Source organism: Prunus mume, linkage group LG8, assembly GCF_029339155.1.
Source record: "Prunus mume cultivar Tortuosa linkage group LG8, ASM2933915v1, whole genome shotgun sequence".
In the NCBI taxonomy this organism is placed as follows: Eukaryota; Viridiplantae; Streptophyta; class Magnoliopsida; order Rosales; family Rosaceae; genus Prunus; species Prunus mume.
This window is the reverse complement of record NC_142705.1, coordinates 14228132-14247206: the sequence shown is the minus strand read 5'-3', so window position 1 is coordinate 14247206 and position 19075 is coordinate 14228132. Positions and strand designations below refer to the sequence as shown.

Here is a 19075-nt window from a genome sequence, read left to right as displayed (position 1 = left end):
ATAGATCATGTAAAATGAATACAACTTTTTACTCTAGGTCAAACTATTTAATTGGTTATTGTTGCTTGCATTGTCATTCCTTATTCTTCCTTCCAAAAGCAAAAGGAAGCTCAACTTTTTGCTAAAAAAAATATAAATGAATGACGGTTGGTACACATAGCCTAATAAAATACCTGGTTTAATTTCTTCAAAGGTTTTTTTTTCCTTTTCCACCAGAATGGTTTGTTGCAAGATCTAAAGGACCTTAATGTATCATTGTCTTGTGCAGTTAATTTTAATAAGTGGGCTTGCATTTTACCGTGAACTTTCTGTCTTCAATCTTCAGTTTATGCTTTAACTGCATCAAGAAAGTATAAACCAGAAATGACATGGACATGGCTGAGATACTTGGTCCCATGGTTGTCACAGAAAAATTATCACCTCCTTTTTACAAAGAGACAAAATTGAATAGACAGATTTTTTACACGCCGATTGTGCAAAATTGTGCTTGTGCTTCGTTCAAGCAAAGGAAACAAGGGAGGGAATATCTCTCTCTTTTTTCTCTCTCATCATCCACACTTTGCTCTCAAGCTCTTCATGGTACTTTTGGAAATCCATTCCAACCAATCAGAATGCAGCAAACTCCATCAGAATGACCAAAACAGATTAGATAACTACACTCTCATTGCCCACTTCTTGATTCTCTGCCCTCAGCTCCTTCAAAACTATACCAAAATGAAACTCCACCTCAGAAATAACTTCGCTCATAATTCATTGACGACCCATCAAGCCACGTGTCCCCAACTTCCACCACTGGCCATGAAAACCAACTGTTTCAAGGTCACTGGTTCCAAGTGTGCTCTTCTTCACCCTGTTCTCCACACAAACTATAAAACAACAATCTTCAAAACCCCAAAGAAAAAGAAAGAATAAGACCTGAAACTCAAGTTCAGGCACAAAACACAATCACAGAGAGAGTTCTGCTTCTCTCTCTCTCTCTCTCTCTCTCTCTCTCTCTCTCTCTCTCTCTCATTTTTCCAATCCTCAATTTTGAAACAGAGGCTCTGGTGGTGAGAGACAGAGGCTGATTAACAATGGCTTCTTTAGTATCTTCACCCTTCACCTTACCCAACACAAAAGCAGACCAGCTTTCTTCGCTCTCCAGAAAGCAATACTTTCTTCACTCATTTCTCCCCAAAAAAGTCAACCAGAGCAGCTTAAAGTCCTCCCTCAAAGTGAAATGTGCAATGGGCAATGGCCTCTTCACCCAAACCACTCAGGAGGTCCGGCGTATTGTGCCAGAAAATAAGAAAGGCCTCCCCACTGTGAAAATTGTCTATGTGGTCTTGGAAGCACAGTACCAATCATCACTCACTGCAGCAGTGCAGGCTTTGAACAGCAACAGCAAGTATGCTTCTTTTGAAGTTGTGGGTTACTTAGTTGAAGAGCTTCGTGATGCAGAAACTTATAAAATGTTCTGCCAAGACCTTGAGGACGCCAACATCTTCATTGGGTCTTTGATTTTTGTTGAGGAGCTTGCCGTGAAGGTGAGGGATGCTGTGGAGAAAGAAAGGGACAGGCTTGATGCAGTTTTGGTGTTTCCTTCAATGCCTGAAGTGATGAGGCTCAACAAGTTGGGTTCTTTCAGCATGTCCCAGCTTGGGCAATCCAAGAGTCCATTTTTCCAACTTTTCAAGAGGAAGAAGCAGTCTGCTGGCTTTGCTGACAGTATGCTCAAGCTTGTGAGGACTTTGCCTAAGGTGTTGAAATACTTGCCTAGTGATAAAGCTCAGGATGCTAGACTTTATATTCTCAGTTTGCAGTTTTGGCTAGGTGGGTCACCAGATAACTTGCAGAATTTCTTGAAAATGATATCTGGTTCATATGTTCCTGCTCTGAAAGGCGAAAAGATTCCATATTCAGACCCAGTTCTGTTCTTGGATAGTGGAATTTGGCACCCTTTAGCCCCTTGTATGTATGATGATGTGAAGGAGTACTTGAATTGGTATGGAACTAGGAAGGATGCTAATGAGAAGCTTAAGAGCCCCAATGCACCAATAGTCGGGTTGATTTTGCAGAGGAGTCACATTGTTACTGGGGATGAAAGTCACTATGTGGCTGTGATCATGGAATTGGAGGCAAGAGGGGCTAAGGTGATACCAATTTTTGCTGGTGGGCTTGACTTTTCAGGGCCAGTTGAGAGGTTTCTGATTGATCCAGTTACTAAGAAACCGTTTATCCATTCTGCTATATCTCTTACTGGTTTTGCTCTTGTTGGGGGGCCAGCTAGACAGGATCATCCACGGGCTGTTGAGGCTCTGATGAAGCTTGACGTTCCATACATTGTCGCATTGCCTTTGGTATTCCAGACAACTGAGGAGTGGTTAAATAGCACTTTGGGGCTGCACCCAATTCAGGTAGCATTGCAAGTGGCTCTCCCAGAGCTAGATGGAGGCATGGAGCCCATTGTTTTCGCAGGCCGGGATCCTAGAACAGGTTGGTAAAGCTTTATTCTTTTATCATGCCTATAATTTATAACTAGTCTTCAGTTAGTACTTTGGAATGACTACTAAGAAGAAAGCTGGAATGATAAAAGCCTTTCTCTATTTTGGAAATCAATGGAAAATGATTCAATAATGCTAACCAAACAGATTGATCTTCAAGTGCTTGAACTGAATTAGTGAACCAAAACTATGTACTGACTTTATTCCTTAGACATTTACACTCCTACTAGCTTCCACTTTCTTTCTCCATTCTGGTTGTCTCGATCTTCCTCCTTGTGTGAAGCCTAGCAGTCAAGATTTATTAAGGGTTGCTGAATATTGTAATGTGATTGCAGGGAAATCACATGCTCTTCACAAGAGGGTAGAACAGCTTTGCACCAGGGCAATCAGATGGGGTGAATTGAAAAGGAAGGCAAAGGTATTTACCTTTTGGGTCCTTTCTTATTTCCTCCTAAACCTAAATTTGCTTCCAAACACATGATAAGAAACTAAAAAGAACTTTTCGACTTTTATCAAGTTTGTTTTTTTGCTACAGCTGATAAAAATCGTTGTTTTGAACGATACATATGTAGAAAGCCTACTCTTTGTTTCTCTGCCTGTTATCTGGTAATGATTGATTCGGAGGGGTCGTATCAATAATTTTTATAAACATGCAAACTTTAATATGACATGAGTTTCATGCTTTGCTTTAGTCGTTGCTTAAGAGGTATATATATTCTTAATAATGATGACCAAGACGGTTTGAATAGGCCCATCAGTCTCATGCTTCAGTCTTGCTTAGAATCATAGATAGAATAACAAAGATCAAGGTATCTTTTACTTTGGCTGGTAGTGCATACAGGAGTGCTAATTTGGATTGAGTCTGGTGGCAAAAAGGGTCTTCCATTTTTCATACTAACAGAATGTTTGTCTTTGGCATGATGTCCTTGTTCTATGGTTATTCACTGAATAAATTTTGTATAATTTTTCTGATCTCATTATGACAAGTATATGCACTGATGCAGGCTGAGAAGAAGCTAGCAATTACAGTCTTCAGTTTCCCTCCAGACAAAGGAAATGTTGGAACAGCTGCCTATCTGAATGTTTTTTCCTCCATCTTCGCAGTTCTGCAAGAACTCAAAAGAGATGGTTACAATGTGGAGAACCTTCCGGAGACTTCAGAAGCCTTGATCGAAGATGTAATTCATGACAAAGAGGCTCAATTCAGCAGCCCAAATCTTAATGTTGCTTACAAAATGGGGGTCCGTGAATATCAAAGTCTAACTCCATATGCTACTGCATTGGAGGAAAACTGGGGAAAACCTCCTGGGAACCTGAACTCTGATGGAGAGAATCTCTTAGTATATGGGAAACAGTACGGAAATGTCTTCATCGGAGTTCAGCCCACATTTGGCTATGAGGGTGATCCAATGAGGCTACTGTTCTCCAAATCAGCTAGCCCCCATCACGGTTTTGCAGCATATTATTCATTTGTTGAAAAGATTTTCCAAGCTGATGCTGTACTACATTTTGGTACTCACGGTTCACTGGAATTCATGCCTGGAAAACAGGTGGGAATGAGTGATGCCTGTTTCCCAGACAGTCTGATTGGGAACATCCCCAATGTCTATTATTATGCTGCTAATAACCCATCTGAAGCTACCATAGCCAAGCGTCGGAGCTATGCCAACACCATCAGCTATCTGACTCCTCCTGCAGAAAATGCTGGGCTTTACAAAGGCCTTAAGCAATTAAGTGAGCTTATCTCCTCCTATCAATCCCTTAAAGACACAGGCCGTGGGTCACAGATTGTTAGCTCAATAATCAGCACAGCTAAGCAATGTAATCTTGATAAGGACGTAGAACTACCTGAGGAAGGGCTGGAAATCTCAGCAAAAGAACGAGATCTTGTGGTTGGAAAGGTGTATAACAAAATCATGGAGATTGAGTCCCGTCTATTGCCTTGTGGGCTTCATGTCATTGGTGAGCCTCCGACAGCCATGGAAGCAGTTGCAACTCTTGTTAACATTGCTGCACTGAACCGTCCAGAAGAAGGGATTACTTCCCTCCCAGATATATTAGCTGAGACTGCTGGAAGAGACATAGAGGACATTTATAGAGGGAGTGATAAAGGGATATTGAAGGATGTAGAGCTTCTTAAGCAAATAACTGACACATCACGTGGAGCAATTTCTGCATTTGTGGAGCGTACAACCAATGAGAAGGGTCAAGTAGTTGATGTTAAAGATAAACTGAGCTCAATCCTTGGGTTTGGTATAAATGAACCTTGGGTTCAGTACTTGTCAAACACAAAGTTTTATAGGGCTGACAGGGACAAACTGAGAACATTGTTTATGTTTTTGGGAGAATGCTTGAAGCTGATTGTGGCTGACAATGAGATAGGGAGTTTGAAACAAGCATTGGAGGGCAAATATGTGGAGCCAGGTCCTGGTGGTGACCCAATTAGAAACCCGAAAGTGTTACCAACTGGAAAGAATATTCATGCACTTGATCCACAATCTATACCCACAACAGCAGCAATGCAGAGTGCAAAAATTGTGGTGGAGAGGTTGATAGAGAGGCAGAAGATTGATAATGGGGGAAAGTATCCTGAGACAATAGCACTTGTTTTGTGGGGTACAGACAATATTAAGACTTATGGTGAGTCCTTGGCTCAGGTTTTGTGGATGGTGGGTGTAATGCCAGTTGCTGATGCTTTTGGACGAGTCAACCGGGTCGAAATAGTAAGTCTTGAAGAGCTTGGAAGACCCAGGATTGATGTTGTTGTCAACTGCTCTGGAGTTTTCAGAGACCTCTTTATCAATCAGGTATTGTTCTTTTCTATGCTTCCCATTTCTTTTGGATACATGTTAGCACATAAGAATTCAACCCACATTATATGGTAGGATCACTGTCTAGTTATTTATGTGACTTACGGTATATCATAATAGGGGCTTTGAATTTCTATGGTAATAAGACGTTGGCAGTCCTCGTGGTTTTGGTTCATTTCAAATACATAATACTTTGACTATGCTTGACGAACTGTGACATAAGATCCCTATTTGATGAAAAATAAATATTCCGCAAATGCATATTGCTGTTTCATGGAGTAGCATCAATAATGTGGCACTGACAATTGTATTAACTAATTACTAACAATTTCTACATGGTAATTTTGTTGTCTGCAGATGAATCTGCTTGACCGTGCAGTGAAGATGGTAGCTGAACTAGATGAGCCAGTTGAGCAAAACTTTATCAGGAAGCATGCACTGGAACAAGCAGAAACCCTTGGGATTGGGGTTCGTGAAGCTGCAACACGGATCTTCTCCAATGCTTCAGGATCCTATTCCTCCAACATTAACCTTGCTGTGGAGAACTCCTCATGGAATGATGAGAAGCAGCTGCAAGACATGTATCTAAGCCGAAAATCTTTTGCTTTTGATTCTGATGCCCCTGGTACAGGCATGGCTGAGAATAGAAAAGTTTTTGAGATGGCTCTGAGCACAGCTGATGCGACATTCCAAAACCTTGACTCATCAGAGATCTCACTTACTGATGTAAGCCACTACTTTGACTCGGATCCAACCAATCTGGTGCAAAACCTAAGAAAGGATGGAAAGAAACCAAGTGCTTACATTGCTGACACCACCACAGCTAATGCCCAGGTGAGCATTGAGACACACTGTACTATTATTTCAATACTAAATTCAGAATGGAGTGTCATGTTATTGTTTATATTGCAGAAGAAGATCTGAATAAACTAAATAAATAAATTCCCAATTAACAAGCTGATCTTGCAATGCAGGTTCGCACACTCTCTGAGACTGTGCGTCTTGATGCAAGGACCAAGTTGTTGAACCCTAAATGGTATGAAGGAATGTTATCCAGTGGATACGAGGGTGTTCGTGAAATTGAGAAAAGGCTTACTAACACAGTTGGGTGGAGTGCAACTTCCGGCCAAGTTGACAACTGGGTGTATGAAGAGGCCAACTCAACTTTCATTCAAGATGAGGAGATGTTGAACAGGCTGATGAAAACAAATCCAAACTCCTTCAGGAAGCTGGTACAGACATTCCTGGAGGCCAACGGACGCGGTTACTGGGACACTGATGAGCAGAATATTGAGAAGTTGAAGGAGTTGTACTCAGAAGTTGAAGACAAGATCGAGGGAATCGATCGGTAAACTCAAACTCAATGTTGAGAACATTGTAAATTAATGTGCAAATATCAGTAACACTATGATTTACTTGAGCTCCTCTCCCCCCAGTCCCTTTTTCCAGCTCGGCAAAGCCTTTAGGAAATGTCTAATGTGAATTCTTAACCAGTTCCCCCATGTAGTTCAATTCATTTTGAGGGATATGTATCTGTACTGTTATTTTGCAGACTTTTAAGTCCTATAAATATATGTATTCAGTTCACAACTTCTTTTATAAACATTCTCAACAACATCATCATTATAGTTGAAATTGATGGGAATTTCAAAGCAGAAAAAAGGTTAGAATGCCAGAAATAGTGTTAAGAGATTAATCTTAAAGAAATCCTTATGGAAGAAATAGCTTCAGGTTCTTAATCTGATGACAGAGAATGAAACTTACGGAATGAAAATGCTCTTTCTTACCCATTTCCCCCTTTGAAATTTACATCTCTGGTTTGTTTTTTTATATTAAAAAATTAGGAGCTGTTTGGTATTATATTTGAATCCAACTTTTTAAATTCAAAAACAGAATTTGAGTTTAAAGTCCGAAAAATAGGCCCATTTTTGAAAACCCAAACCTAAAAATAACTCAAAAACACCGAAAAGTAATTTGAAAATAGCTGTTTTTTCAGAATTTTTTTCTTCTGGTCGGGCTAAGCTTTCAAGCCTCCATGGCAGAAGCTTGAACCTCTCTTGCTCCCTCTCTCTCCCTCTCTCTCTTCGTCCCTCTATCTCATCAGTAACTTTTAGTGCTGGGCATCTGGGGGCTGCTCTCGCGGCCTCCTCTTGTCTCTGCGACTCCGTCAGTCGAAGTCTCAACGTCACACACCGCGAGCTGAGTTGCTCTCCATCTCCGATATCTGCAATCGGGTAATTTTTAGTTCTTTTGTTGACCTTGTTACTGAAGATTGGGGATTAATTTTCATTTGAGTTATGTTTTCGATTTGATTTATATGAATTCTTGTGTGTAACCTAAACTAACAGATAAAGGGTTTTGGAATGATACCTCTGTAATTTTTTGATACGTTGCCTTTGTGATGAGGTAGGCACATAGCTTCGAAATATTCCCTTTGAAGACTGGTCTCTAGTCTTTTCCAATGTGGCTGGTTTTACTTAATATCATTTCAAGGGTGGGAAAGAGTCTTTTAATGTTGATTTTTTGACCTTCTTTTTTACCAACATATGACCTCACTCTCTATAACTGGCCCTTCTAAAATGTCTCACTTGCCCATAAATATTGTGGTAGATAACATGATACCTCTTATTTATCTTTTTTAAGGTTTATTTGATTTCCTTTTTTTTGCCTTCTTTATACTTTGTCATGAGTTTCTTGAACCTTCTCTTTGAACTATCAGTGAAACTAATGCCAGGCACATTTTAACTGCTCTAAACTTTCCTGCATTTTTTAGATGCTCATTCTCTAACCTGGACAGTTGGAACAAATTGTCCATTAGATTGGAGCAATTGAACTTTAAACGAAAGGGGTATATCTAACTTGAGTTTCATGTCAATGGCTGCACATGTAGACTGATATAAGAATAAAAATCATTGGGATTTGAGTAGTTACCTGTAAAAGTTCCATATCCCTCTTCTGATGACTTCAAGGGCTGCTAAAAACAGCCCAGTTACTTTGTAGTCCACTTGTCCAAAACTTGAATGGAGAGCAGTTTGCAACCAAGCTAGCCTGAGAATAAGGTTCAATCCCTGCATAGCATCCAAAATATTGATCAACACCAGATCTCAAAACTGTCAAGCTGACATGACCTAAACTGTAACCTAGAAACAAAACACAAAATTTGCTTCTATGATGTGTGCTCAGACAACATCTAATTCTTTGCTGTCATATTGTCTTCTGTGAAATCTCACTGAAATTTGCTTCTGTAAATATGCCCTAGTTGGATAGGAATTGCTTTCTTTTCAGTATCAGTTTAGAAATCTCACTGAAATTAATGAAAAATGAGTTTGAATATGAAACTGAGGAATTGGTTTTGTGACAATTTTTAGGGAAGAAGTTCCAATATGCCTCAGATGATAAGTGATATGTGGGAGTTAAAATAAATCTAATGTTAATGTCTTTTTTCTTAATTTATTTTGCAGTACCTTGATGAGAACAAATAGTTGATTCTGGCAATATTGGATAATCAAAAACTTGGAAAACTTGCTGAGTGTGCCTAGTAAGTCCTCTCTCTCTCTTTTATGTGTTTGTATTGTTTCTAATTTTGATTATGAGTCATCTTATGTGGGCACTGAAATCTGCCTTTATGAGTATTTTTGTCTTGGATATAAGAGGCAATGATTTTGTAAATTTGTAAATCTGTCTACTTTGGTGTTCTTAGACCTTAGTAAGTATTCAATGCTCCTAACTCTTCATACTACTTGTGTTTGTTACAACCTTTCATTGGTGATGAATTTACTTTTCCATTTTTGGTATAATATTTTGTATGAGTTTCATCTTGATGTTCTTTTAATTTTATGACTATCAGTGTAATGGTTCATTTCTATGTTTTCTGTTTTGGACTTTGGAAAACAATAATCTTGATTTTGATTCCTAAAAGCATTGTGAACTTAAAACTTGGACTATGGTGGCTTTTGCTGTCTGAATTGGCCTTAGCTTGCCATGTGTTTTTTGTGATGTCTGTCTGTTTACGTTGTTTTAGTACATAGTAGAGAGATGTCAAACAAGGACCTTGAAAATGAGTTTGATGATAAAGCTTATTGGCCAAAGCCCATTGAAGACCATTTTATTCATCTACTGTATGAAGAGGCAAAAAAAGGCTTGCAAACCAATAATTTAGATAAGACTGAGTGGGCTGGTATAGAAAAGCAGTTGTTTGACAAGTTTGGGAAGAGATACAGTCGTGACAAATTGAGGCAGAAATATAACCGATTGCGCAAGATTCACCGTGAGTTTACAAAGCTCATTTCTCATACCGGGATGGGTTGGGACCCAAACACAAACACCGTTCAAGCATCGGAAGAAATTTGGGCATCCTATCTCAAGGTATGCATCTTCATGTATAATTTGTCTTGTTTTGGTATGCTACAATATATGTGCATTTTTTAATCTATCTTGTATTAATTTTACAGAAAAACAAGTTTGCAAGCCGTTTTCGTAGCAAAGGATGTCCTCACTATGATTTGCTTGGTTTGATTTTCAACTACACCACTGCCTCTGGACAAATGCAATGCGCATCTACTCATTCTCCTCCAGATTCTGATGCTGAAAGAGAGCTAGAAAATGATTTTCTTACCAATGGTGCACATGTAGGTCTTAATCCAGAAAGTGGTTCAAGAGGTTTTAGTGAGGGAGATGAAGGAACTAGCAACAAGAACAAGCGTGCTGCTCTATTTCCCCAGAGTGATCTTCCCTCAAGGTTAAAGTCATCTAAATCAACCAAAATTGATGAAACCATTGAAGCTTGGGCAAAGTCTCTTAATAGCAAGATTGAAGTTTCATTGGCAAAGCTTACGCGTAAGAGTGAAAAGGAAGTGGCCTTTCCATATAAAGAATTGGGCTCCATTGAGGATTGTATGGAAATATTGGAGGCCATGGAGGGAGTGAATGATGATGCTTATGTGAAAGCTTTGGATAAGTTTACTAGTTCAGATTGGAGGAGGATGTTCGTGAAGATGTCGGATTCAAGGAGAAGAGTGTGGCTCAAAAGCCTAAAGTGAATGAGATTGTGAATTATTAGTTTTAGAATTTATTTAGTTTAGAATATTTTAATTTAATATGTATTATTTAGGAATTGAAGATCAATTGAGTTTGGCGATGATTTAATTTTGGTATTAAAGCACGGGTGTTAAAATAGTATGTTTAATATAAGTTTAATAATTTTTATTAATATCTTCATTTTAAAAAACATTATTGTCAAGAATTAAACCAAACAAGTTTTCAAATTTTTAATATTTTGAAACAATTTTCTAGTTGCATACCAAAGATGTTTTTGAATCTTAAAAAATGGATTTAAGAATTTATTGTTTTTAAGAAAGTCGAAATTTGTGAGTTCCCTACTTGAATAGGATACCAAACTCCTGTAGCTATGAGTTTCCTCTTGTTTCCGTAACTTGAATATTTTTAAGTCAGTATTTCGTTTGATAAAGAGACATTCTAACAATAATCCAAATGTGCGAATTGCGAGAATTTGAATCAATCTACAAGTCCAACTCGGATTATTGAATACACAATTCTGCCTTTCATATATTCATGATCAAAAAGAGATAGATGAATACATCTTTTGGGAGTGCATCTTCAATCAGTAATGAATGGTAAAATATAAACCTACAGAAAAAGAAACCAAAAAATAGAAATAAAAATGGAAAAAAGATGCCCTTCCCTCAAAAAAGAAAAAAAAGAAGAAAAAGAGAGTTCTGTATGACAGTTAACAAAGTGGTACAACGTTTCCTTCTTACTCCCCTTTCTTGGTATTTTCAGTATCAAAAGATAGAAATTTACCTTCAAACTAACTCCATTAAGAGAGGGTCACCTTCTGCCATTGTTCGTATTAGTTTTATGAAATCTTGTTCGCTTGACACATTCCACGGATGAATGGCAGGTACTTTAGCTGAATAAAGGGATGAAGAATTGGTAGAAGGTGGTTGTTCTTCATAGATCATTGTACTAAACACTGAGTCAAAATTCTGAGGTGAATCTATTGCTAGAAAGAACATTGGAATGGCAACCTTGTGATGAATTTCTAGATTTCCAACTAGATTAAAAAGGTCGGTGAAGTCAGCTACAAACCGACGAGGTATGTAGAATACCTCAGAACTACATACCGTGATGCTCTTGCCACTAGTTACAGAGTTCTTGTAACTGACTTGGAAGTGAACTGGCATCATGCTAACAACCTTCTTTACCATGCCTGCTTGCTTTGAAAACCAATCCGAGTTGTCTTTTGTGGAAACAGTAGTCCAAGACTTGGATACCTGAATCAGATTGAAATTGTAAGAGAAAAAGAGACATTACAATAATTTAAATGTCAACCAATCAGCTCTTGAAAAAGAAGGCACTATATTATCAATTTTGTATTTTGCTTTCCTTCTAGGTAAAGTGATTCGGAAGGTATCTACGTGTGTATTAGCAACAACGATAACTAGTTTTAAAATGCAATAGAAACGTTAATCTTAAAGAAATGGGGTATTAGAAGTCATACCTCATTTGTAATCCACAATTTAGTTTTGTCTGCTTGTAGAAGATTCCAGTAATTAAGAATAGTATTGTCCTGAAGGAATAAAAATCCATCTGCACCGGAATATCGATAAAATATTTTGGGCAGGTACCTGCAAAGAAACATTGAAAAGCGCAATTAGAAAACTACTGATGGCCCATGTTAACTAATTCCAACACAGGCTTTCAACCAAAATGCAAGTAAAGCAGTTAGGATTTCACATACAACCATTGTCTGCCATAATTATGAGCGATAACAATGAATGCCCAAGAAAAATTAAAATTGACAACGCAACTGCCGAAACTTGCTTTTGAAAGAAGCAATCAACAGTATTCATATTCCTAGGGCTACGCATAGATTCTGCAGTCTAAAACAGACTTGGGGATTACAGGGCCTGCTTCTGAAGCTGTTCAGTTCACTCATCTCATTTAACATAAATTTCATAAACCTAACTAGCACATAATGCATACCACAAGGCACCAACTCACGAAACCGAGAAAAGAAGGAAAACAACAATGCTCTTCTAAAATTAAAATCTTTTCTGACAGTTGCAGGGTATTTTGTATAATCAATACTAAACTTTAAATGCTGTGAGGAACACAATCAGGAAGATGCATGATTAAATTCTTAATTTCTGGAAACAAGCTAGCGAATATTCTGAAGGATCACTAATTGCATATATTTGCCCAGGAAATAAATAATTGAGGCCTGAGCCTTCAAGAAAGGAACAGAGCTTGGAATGACATCCGCTCCTTGGTGACAAAAACCTCTCCTGCTAGGTCTTGAATATGAGAACAGTAGCCCCAAACTTGTATCTAACCTAACTCCTCAATTAATGTTTTTAAATAAAGAAACAAGGTTTCAATTGAATATTATACCACAGCATTCCCTATCTTCTTAACCCTTACGGCTACTCAGAAGGATAGAACTAAACAATTTAACAATATGGCAGAGCCAACAAAGTAATTGAATAAAAGAGGTACAGATTCATGAGAAAAGCGACTTACTTGTATACATAATCCAATTTGCCTTCTTCAACAGCAAGGTCAGGGTTCTTTAGCTCTGACAAAATGATCACAGTCTTAAATATCCGCCCATAGAGCAATCTCCATTCCAGAGCAGTACGTTCCACCGGTCCACTGCAAAACATGATAAGCACAACATTCCCAAAATTCTTCCTCCACCTAATCAAATTTCCAATTTCATAGTTCACTGCCCCTGTTTCCTCAACTCCAAGATGAACAGATGGAAACTTTTGCGGGATAAACTCTTTTGTATCCCCATGACCAATATTTGCCCGTGGCCGATCCAATTCCAATGACATTAATCTGGGCTGCTGGTACCCAACCGCAATCAAGTCCTGAAGCCACGCAGCAGTAAACTTCAGATCCTTCTCAGTCCAAAACCCCTCTTCTGTCATAGCGAAACTTAACTCCAAAATCTTTTCAAACAGCCTATGCTTACTTGATCTCCATGAAACCAAAAATTTGATCAAACGTCCCACATTGACATGAAGATCTTTCTCTTCAGAAAATGGGTACGCCTGAATTCTATCATACCTATGAACAGTTGGGGGATAAACTACAACAAATCCACCTATTTCCCACAAAAGCCTCTGCCCCCAATATCCCCTCAATACGTCAGAAGCCATCGTGCTAACTGAAACAGGAAGCATCAAACCCCAAAACGCCGATACATGGTAAATTGTATTGAAAGAATTAACAGGAACCATCGTACCCTGCGGCAACGCCACTTTCGGGGCATGGTCATCAAACCTTATATCAAAGGCTTCCAAACTCGATTTTCGTGTAAAATAAAACACAGAATCGACATCAGGAAGTCCATTTGATATGCCCTGTTGTATAAACTGCTTTCCACCAAAAATCTCAGTGTAGAACTCTTCATGGCCAAGTTCACCAACATTTTCCAATGGCAAACCTCTCGGCCAAACTGAGCGTTGCCCAAAATGAATGTATGGGTTCACAATGGTTCTATTAGGATTCTCATGGCTATATTGCAATATAATCTCTTGCCTAGCACCCTCTCCCGTCAATTCTAAATCAAAATGTTTTCCCAAGTCATCATCAATCACCTCCCCGCGATCATCAGCGTCGAAGATCTTCTTCGCGCCATGTTGGATCGCAAACAAGTAACCCACACTCTTCCTAACATACGAATCATAAGGCAAATAATCCAAAACTCTAAAACCCAATTGAGCTTGTTGTTCAAGGGACAGAAAGATAGCACCTTTGAGGCTCCAATCCGACGGCGTTTTCGAGTTCCCAATTGCCAAGACCTGCCACCCTTTGAGCTTCACAAGCTTTCCGAGCGAGTCAGTTGGGTAATTAGAGACTGAAACGACAATCCACTTCTCAGATCGGAAACTCGCGTAGGGAGACGACGTGTCGGAGATGGGCTTGATATTCGATTCGAGCTGCGGCAATCGAATCTTCTCGAGAGCCTGGGCTTGGGTTTCGAAGCAGAGCAAAGCAGCGGTGTCTCCGATGTTTCGAAGCACGAAGAGGACGGCGACTGTGGCTATGAGAAGCACGACGGTGACGATCTTGTATAGATTCTCGGAGACCCATGTGGAGAAATCGAGATTTGGAGCGAAAGAGAGTGAGGCTCTGATCTGAGAAGAGTGAGAGTGCTTCGGTGATTTGGGTCCTGGACGGTCTTGGACCAACATTGAAGAAAATTTCAAAACCCAAATTCCCAAAGTCCCAAATTTTTCTCTCAGTCTGAAATGCCTTGACTCAGAGTCAGAGCTGATTGTGAGTGATCAGAGGAGCTTCACTGTTGAGCTCCTTCAACAAACGTTCATTTGCAGTACTTTTGCACCGTACAAGAAGAAGAAGAAGAAGTTTTGTTATGTGAGCTGCCACTGCGTGTGATTTGAGCAAGTTGTGAGCTGCCTTGCTTTCTCTGTCAAGTGGTTGCGCTGCCGACAGTTAGGGTAAAGAGAAAGTTTTGAACTTGTGATGGTTGGTGTTTCTTTCTTAGATTTCAAGTCTTGAATTATATAACTGCAGCTGCTCTCTTGTTGCAGTTTGGTGGGGTCTCTGTCTTCTTCTTCTATTTTATGCTTCTTCTTTTTTTATTTCTTTATATGAAATCGATTATGTTCTGTATTCTGTACTTGTTAGTTGGTTCTTCTCGATTTGCCAGTCTGCAATTTTATGGTAGAATTGGACTGATTGAGTCTTTATTACTCTGCCTATTTCATTATTATATGATAATGACGATTTGTGCCATTTGTAAGTATTATTTGAAGGCAATAATTGTCAGCTCAAATTTTCCATCTATTTATGACAACCTTGTCTCTTCAGAATACCAAAATGATCCTAATTTTTTAATCATGCTTTCGAATAGAGGTGGGAATATTGTACATGGTCCATTAATACAAAACAAATTCGTAAAAGGAAAAAAAAAAAAAATCAGTATTTAAGTTGGATTTATTGAGTTGTATTGAAAATGGGTGGACTTGTTACCTACTCGTTAAGCTAATTAGTCGTTTTGGGGTCCATTTAGAGATAACCGTAATCACCTATTAAGACATTTTATCAACAATTCTATCTTATATTTGGAACTTGGTGAGTGATCATTTTTTATCCCTCTAGATGTATTGTTTAAAGATATTTTATTTAAATATTTAAACATCATTTTTATTATTGTCTAATATGAGGTGTTTTTATTTAACAATTTGTTATAAGAAATATAATTTATGTTCTAAACGGGTTAAACGGATCATTTAAGTTTAAACGAGTCATGTTGTGCCATTCATTATTTTAAAACTTAACGGGTTGTGTATATGTCAATACGTTAATAAAGCGGCTGGATATGAACACCATAAAACATGACTTGTTTGCCAGGTATACTTTCAAATCTCCCATCTTTTGTTAATAAAATAACATTTACTTTACATGAATAGCTCTAGGCCTAGAACAACCCAAGAGATCATCTAAGATCGAATACATAATTGTTGGGGAGACCAAAATCAAACCAATTACACCATAGATCTAAAGTAAAGCTAATATTCGCCTAGATTTCAAAATTGGGTCGGCTCAGCTCTAAAATTTGAGCTTAGAACAAACACAATGCAAAAGAATGAACATAGTTTTTTCTCCTCCTCAAATCTTCATACACAACAAATTGATGCTCCATTGATCAAGAAAAACACAATGCATATTAGGTAGGGTTTGGATAATGAGAGAAGGTGATGAATGTTGGTGTGTAGTGATTTAGAGGTTTGGGAGTAGGCTTGATTTTCGGATGAAACAGATAGGAATCAAGGGATTCCAATTCCAACAAGAAATTATTGGTCATTAAAGAATAACTTTTTCTTTTTTGGGTAAGAACAAGAACAACTTGTCTATGTGTATTTGGTCATTAAATCATGTGTAGCTCAACATGAAATTAGTCATTGCATGTAGTCTAACCTCGAAACCCCAATATATTTCAGAATGCGGAATTTTCGAAATCTTGAGATACATTCTAATTCCAATCCAACTTTTTTTTTTTGGAATTTTCAGATTTTTGAACTTTCGGATGTCAGAATAGATTTCAAAGATCCATAATCAGAAATTTTCAACCTAACTTTCAGCCATATTTGGGAGTAAGAGAAGATGATGGGTCTATGGTAGAAATGTAAAGAGAAAATTTTTCAATGCCCATAGTACCACCCATTTTTTTGGCCCTTTGGCCCCAAAATCCACTTTTGATCTGCTTTTGAACATCTCAAACCTCCTATTGGTATGCAACAAACTTGTAACTCAAGATGTTAAGAGAATTCACCACTTTCCGGAGTGACACATTCGATTCCTCCTAAGTTTCGCTTCTATAACCGTCTATGAGGGTCTCATGTATGGCAGCGCAAAAGTCCAGAGGGTTTACATTCATATCAGCCCAATGAATCGATAGCCCAATAAACAGTGGAATTAGCAAGCTAGCCCACTACCCAACGCAGCACCCGCCATTCCACGTGACCACAGCGGGTTTAAAGAGCTATAACTAAAAATTAAAAAAGTAATAAGAAAATAAAAATGAAAACGGTTTAGAGAGAGAGATTTTCAAATAATAGGCAAGGAACCGCCAGTTTTCGAAAACTCAGAGAGAGAGAGAGAGAGAGAGAGAGAGAGAGAGAGTAATGGCTCCGTTTCCATCTCCACTCGAACGCGTAGTTGCTTCGGCTTTGCTCGTCCTGGCCACCACACCTCCGAAGTAAACCAAAACTTCAATTTCAATTTGCATTTGCGTTTCGATCGCTTCGATCGTTCTTCAATCTTCTGACGCATTTTTGCTTGCAGGCTCTGTTTGGACGACGATCGCGAGTTGGTGAGGGAGCGAAGCAAGATCGAGAATTGCAGAGAGAGCTCGGTTTCTGGGGATTCCAATAAGTCGTTCTCGTCGTTGATCACCACATGCGAGGTTTCCACGGAGGAGATTCGAGCTCGTAAGATCAGAATCGTAGCGCTTGCGGCTCTTCGTCGTGAGATGAAGCTCAAGGTGATCGAGCTTCTCTCTCTCTCTCTGTTTCTCATCTATTTTTAAATTTTACTTGCTGTTTGGTTGATTTTCACAACTCTGAATTCGAACTGTGAATTCTGAGTTCGCTTCGTCCCTTTAATCGTTTTCCAAACGGAACGGAAGATCGAGCGATGATTTTTCTCTTATTATTTTGCTTTAATCTGTTCGCTTATTAGTGAAATATTTGCTTTTCTTCAGTTTTTCTCTTCGTCATGTGATGAAGATGAAGCTCAATCGGAGCTTCTCTCTCTGTTTTTCCTTCTTTTTCTCTTTGCATTGTAAGCTCTGTTTGGCTGAAATTTCTGCATAATCCGATTAATCTGGTCTCGTTCTTAACTTTTCTGTTTGGCTGAATTTTTATCTTATATATCTGAATCCGAACTGTGTTTTTAATTTCCTTTTGTTACTTTAATCGTTTCCCGAAACAAAGTTCAAGCTGATATGTAATTAAGCTGAATCTGAGCTTCTCTCTTTCTGTTTCTCTTCGATTTTTGGCATTCTCACTTGCTGTTTGGCTGAGTTTGTACGATTTTCATGGAAGTTTCGGTTCATTTTTGTTGCTTTAATGTGTTTTCCAATCCCAATATAAATCTAAAAGATCCTTCTTTCTAAAATTTTTGCTTTCCAAATCAGTGATTGAGCAATTCGATTTCATCGATCCGATTCAATTATGAGCATTTTCTTCTTCTTCAAGTAATAATTTGAATTTTCTCTGAATTAGGGTGTGCGGAGAAGTCGCTCCAAGACGCAAACAAGCTGGAAGACCGTCTCTGGATCGTCGGCGACGGCGTCGTTCCGATCTGAGACCACCACGGAGTCTTCGTGCGTGTCCACCAGCTCCAGTGCGGCTTCAAGCTCGCGAAGCCGACACGCGTCATGGTCAGCTTGGAATTATCGTGGTGCCACTAAGCTTTCTATGGTGAGGGAGGAGCCGATGAAGAGGAAGCGGCTGAGCTTCTCGGCTCACATGCGCCGCAAAGCTGAGGCAATTCTGAAGCTCTTGTCCGGTGGCTGCTGCTTTTCTGAAGTTAAGATTCGTCAGACCATCGGTGACAGTCCTGACACTAGCAAAGCACTCAGAATGTTAGTTTTCTCTCTCTCTCGATCCCTCAATTTGACACGTGGCCCTTGGTGTGTGTGTTATGCATGTGGATGTGATCGAGTGCACGAGAAATTCCAAAAAAAAAAAAAAAAAAAAAAAAAAGAGTGCACGAGAAATTAGTGTGATGAGAACGTCTTAACCGTCGGATCTGAACTTCTGTTATGTTTTAGTTAATTTTTAGAACAAAACCCTTTGCCTTACGTGGCAAGAATGTTCTGACGTGGAGAGATGTAAATGGGTATTGTGTGTTTCTGTGCATGCAGGTTGTTGAAGCTTGAGAAGGTCAAAAGGTCAGGCATTGGAGGCCGTTACAACCCTTATATTTACACGGTATATATATACTTATATATTAAAGTTGCTTATAAATATATATTAAAAATGCAAAAATAACTATCTATGCTTGTGTGATCATATACTTATATTAATACTTGTGTTTCTTTAAACTCTCTATTAATCTTTTGCTTCTTCTTGCCTCGCAGATAGCGTGAGAAGAGGTAAGCTAAAGGGAACCCGATTAAGCATGGCATGGGTCATCTTTACGACCCGTTTTAGCTATCTTGGATCCACTCCCTTGGTTGGGTTGGGGAAATTTTGTTATGATGGGTAGCTAAAAATTGGG

The 19075-nt window shown here is 38.8% G+C and overlaps 4 protein-coding genes and 1 long non-coding RNA gene across 7 annotated transcripts; 3 read left to right on the top strand and 2 right to left on the bottom strand.

Annotated features, from left to right (window-relative positions):
- The first annotated feature begins 723 nt into the window (after positions 1-723).
- GUN5 (magnesium-chelatase subunit chlH, chloroplast, putative / Mg-protoporphyrin IX chelatase, putative (CHLH)) lies at positions 724-6896 on the top strand. The gene is made up of 5 exons (XM_008223899.3): positions 724-2475; positions 2819-2901; positions 3488-5290; positions 5651-6127; positions 6268-6896. Exons 1-5 carry the CDS (start codon positions 1074-1076, stop codon positions 6643-6645), a joined length of 4143 nt encoding a protein of 1380 aa, XP_008222121.1. The 5' UTR covers positions 724-1073; the 3' UTR covers positions 6646-6896.
- A 76-nt stretch (positions 6897-6972) lies between these two features.
- LOC148914798 (uncharacterized) lies at positions 6973-8163 on the bottom strand. The gene is made up of 2 exons (XR_016122782.1): positions 7664-8163; positions 6973-7517 (listed from the first exon to the last, which is right to left on the bottom strand). It is a non-coding gene; the product is annotated as an uncharacterized LOC148914798 (long non-coding RNA).
- Positions 7385-10451, top strand: LOC103322037 (L10-interacting MYB domain-containing protein-like). 3 transcript variants are annotated; one of them, XM_089043048.1, is made up of 4 exons: positions 7385-7527; positions 8755-8831; positions 9325-9658; positions 9745-10451. In XM_089043048.1, exons 3-4 carry the CDS (start codon positions 9329-9331, stop codon positions 10330-10332), a joined length of 918 nt encoding a protein of 305 aa, XP_088899174.1. In that variant the 5' UTR covers positions 7385-7527; positions 8755-8831; positions 9325-9328; the 3' UTR covers positions 10333-10451. The 3 variants fall into 3 exon arrangements, with proteins under 3 accessions (XP_088899174.1, XP_088899173.1, XP_008222122.1); XM_089043047.1 differs by having other exon boundaries at positions 9322-9658; XM_008223900.3 differs by having other exon boundaries at positions 9315-9658.
- Positions 10452-10830: 379 nt separating this feature from the next.
- LOC103322038 (putative glycosyltransferase STELLO2) lies at positions 10831-14880 on the bottom strand. Its single transcript, XM_008223903.2, has 3 exons — positions 12836-14880; positions 11814-11940; positions 10831-11586 (listed from the first exon to the last, which is right to left on the bottom strand). Exons 1-3 carry the CDS (start codon positions 14515-14517, stop codon positions 11116-11118), a joined length of 2280 nt encoding a protein of 759 aa, XP_008222125.2. The 5' UTR covers positions 14518-14880; the 3' UTR covers positions 10831-11115.
- Positions 14881-16890: 2010 nt separating this feature from the next.
- Positions 16891-19075, top strand: LOC103322054 (uncharacterized). Its single transcript, XM_008223918.2, has 5 exons — positions 16891-17048; positions 17135-17333; positions 18076-18437; positions 18720-18786; positions 18936-19075. The coding sequence occupies exons 1-5, from the start codon at positions 16975-16977 to the stop codon at positions 18942-18944; spliced, it is 711 nt and encodes a 236-aa protein (XP_008222140.1). The 5' UTR covers positions 16891-16974; the 3' UTR covers positions 18945-19075.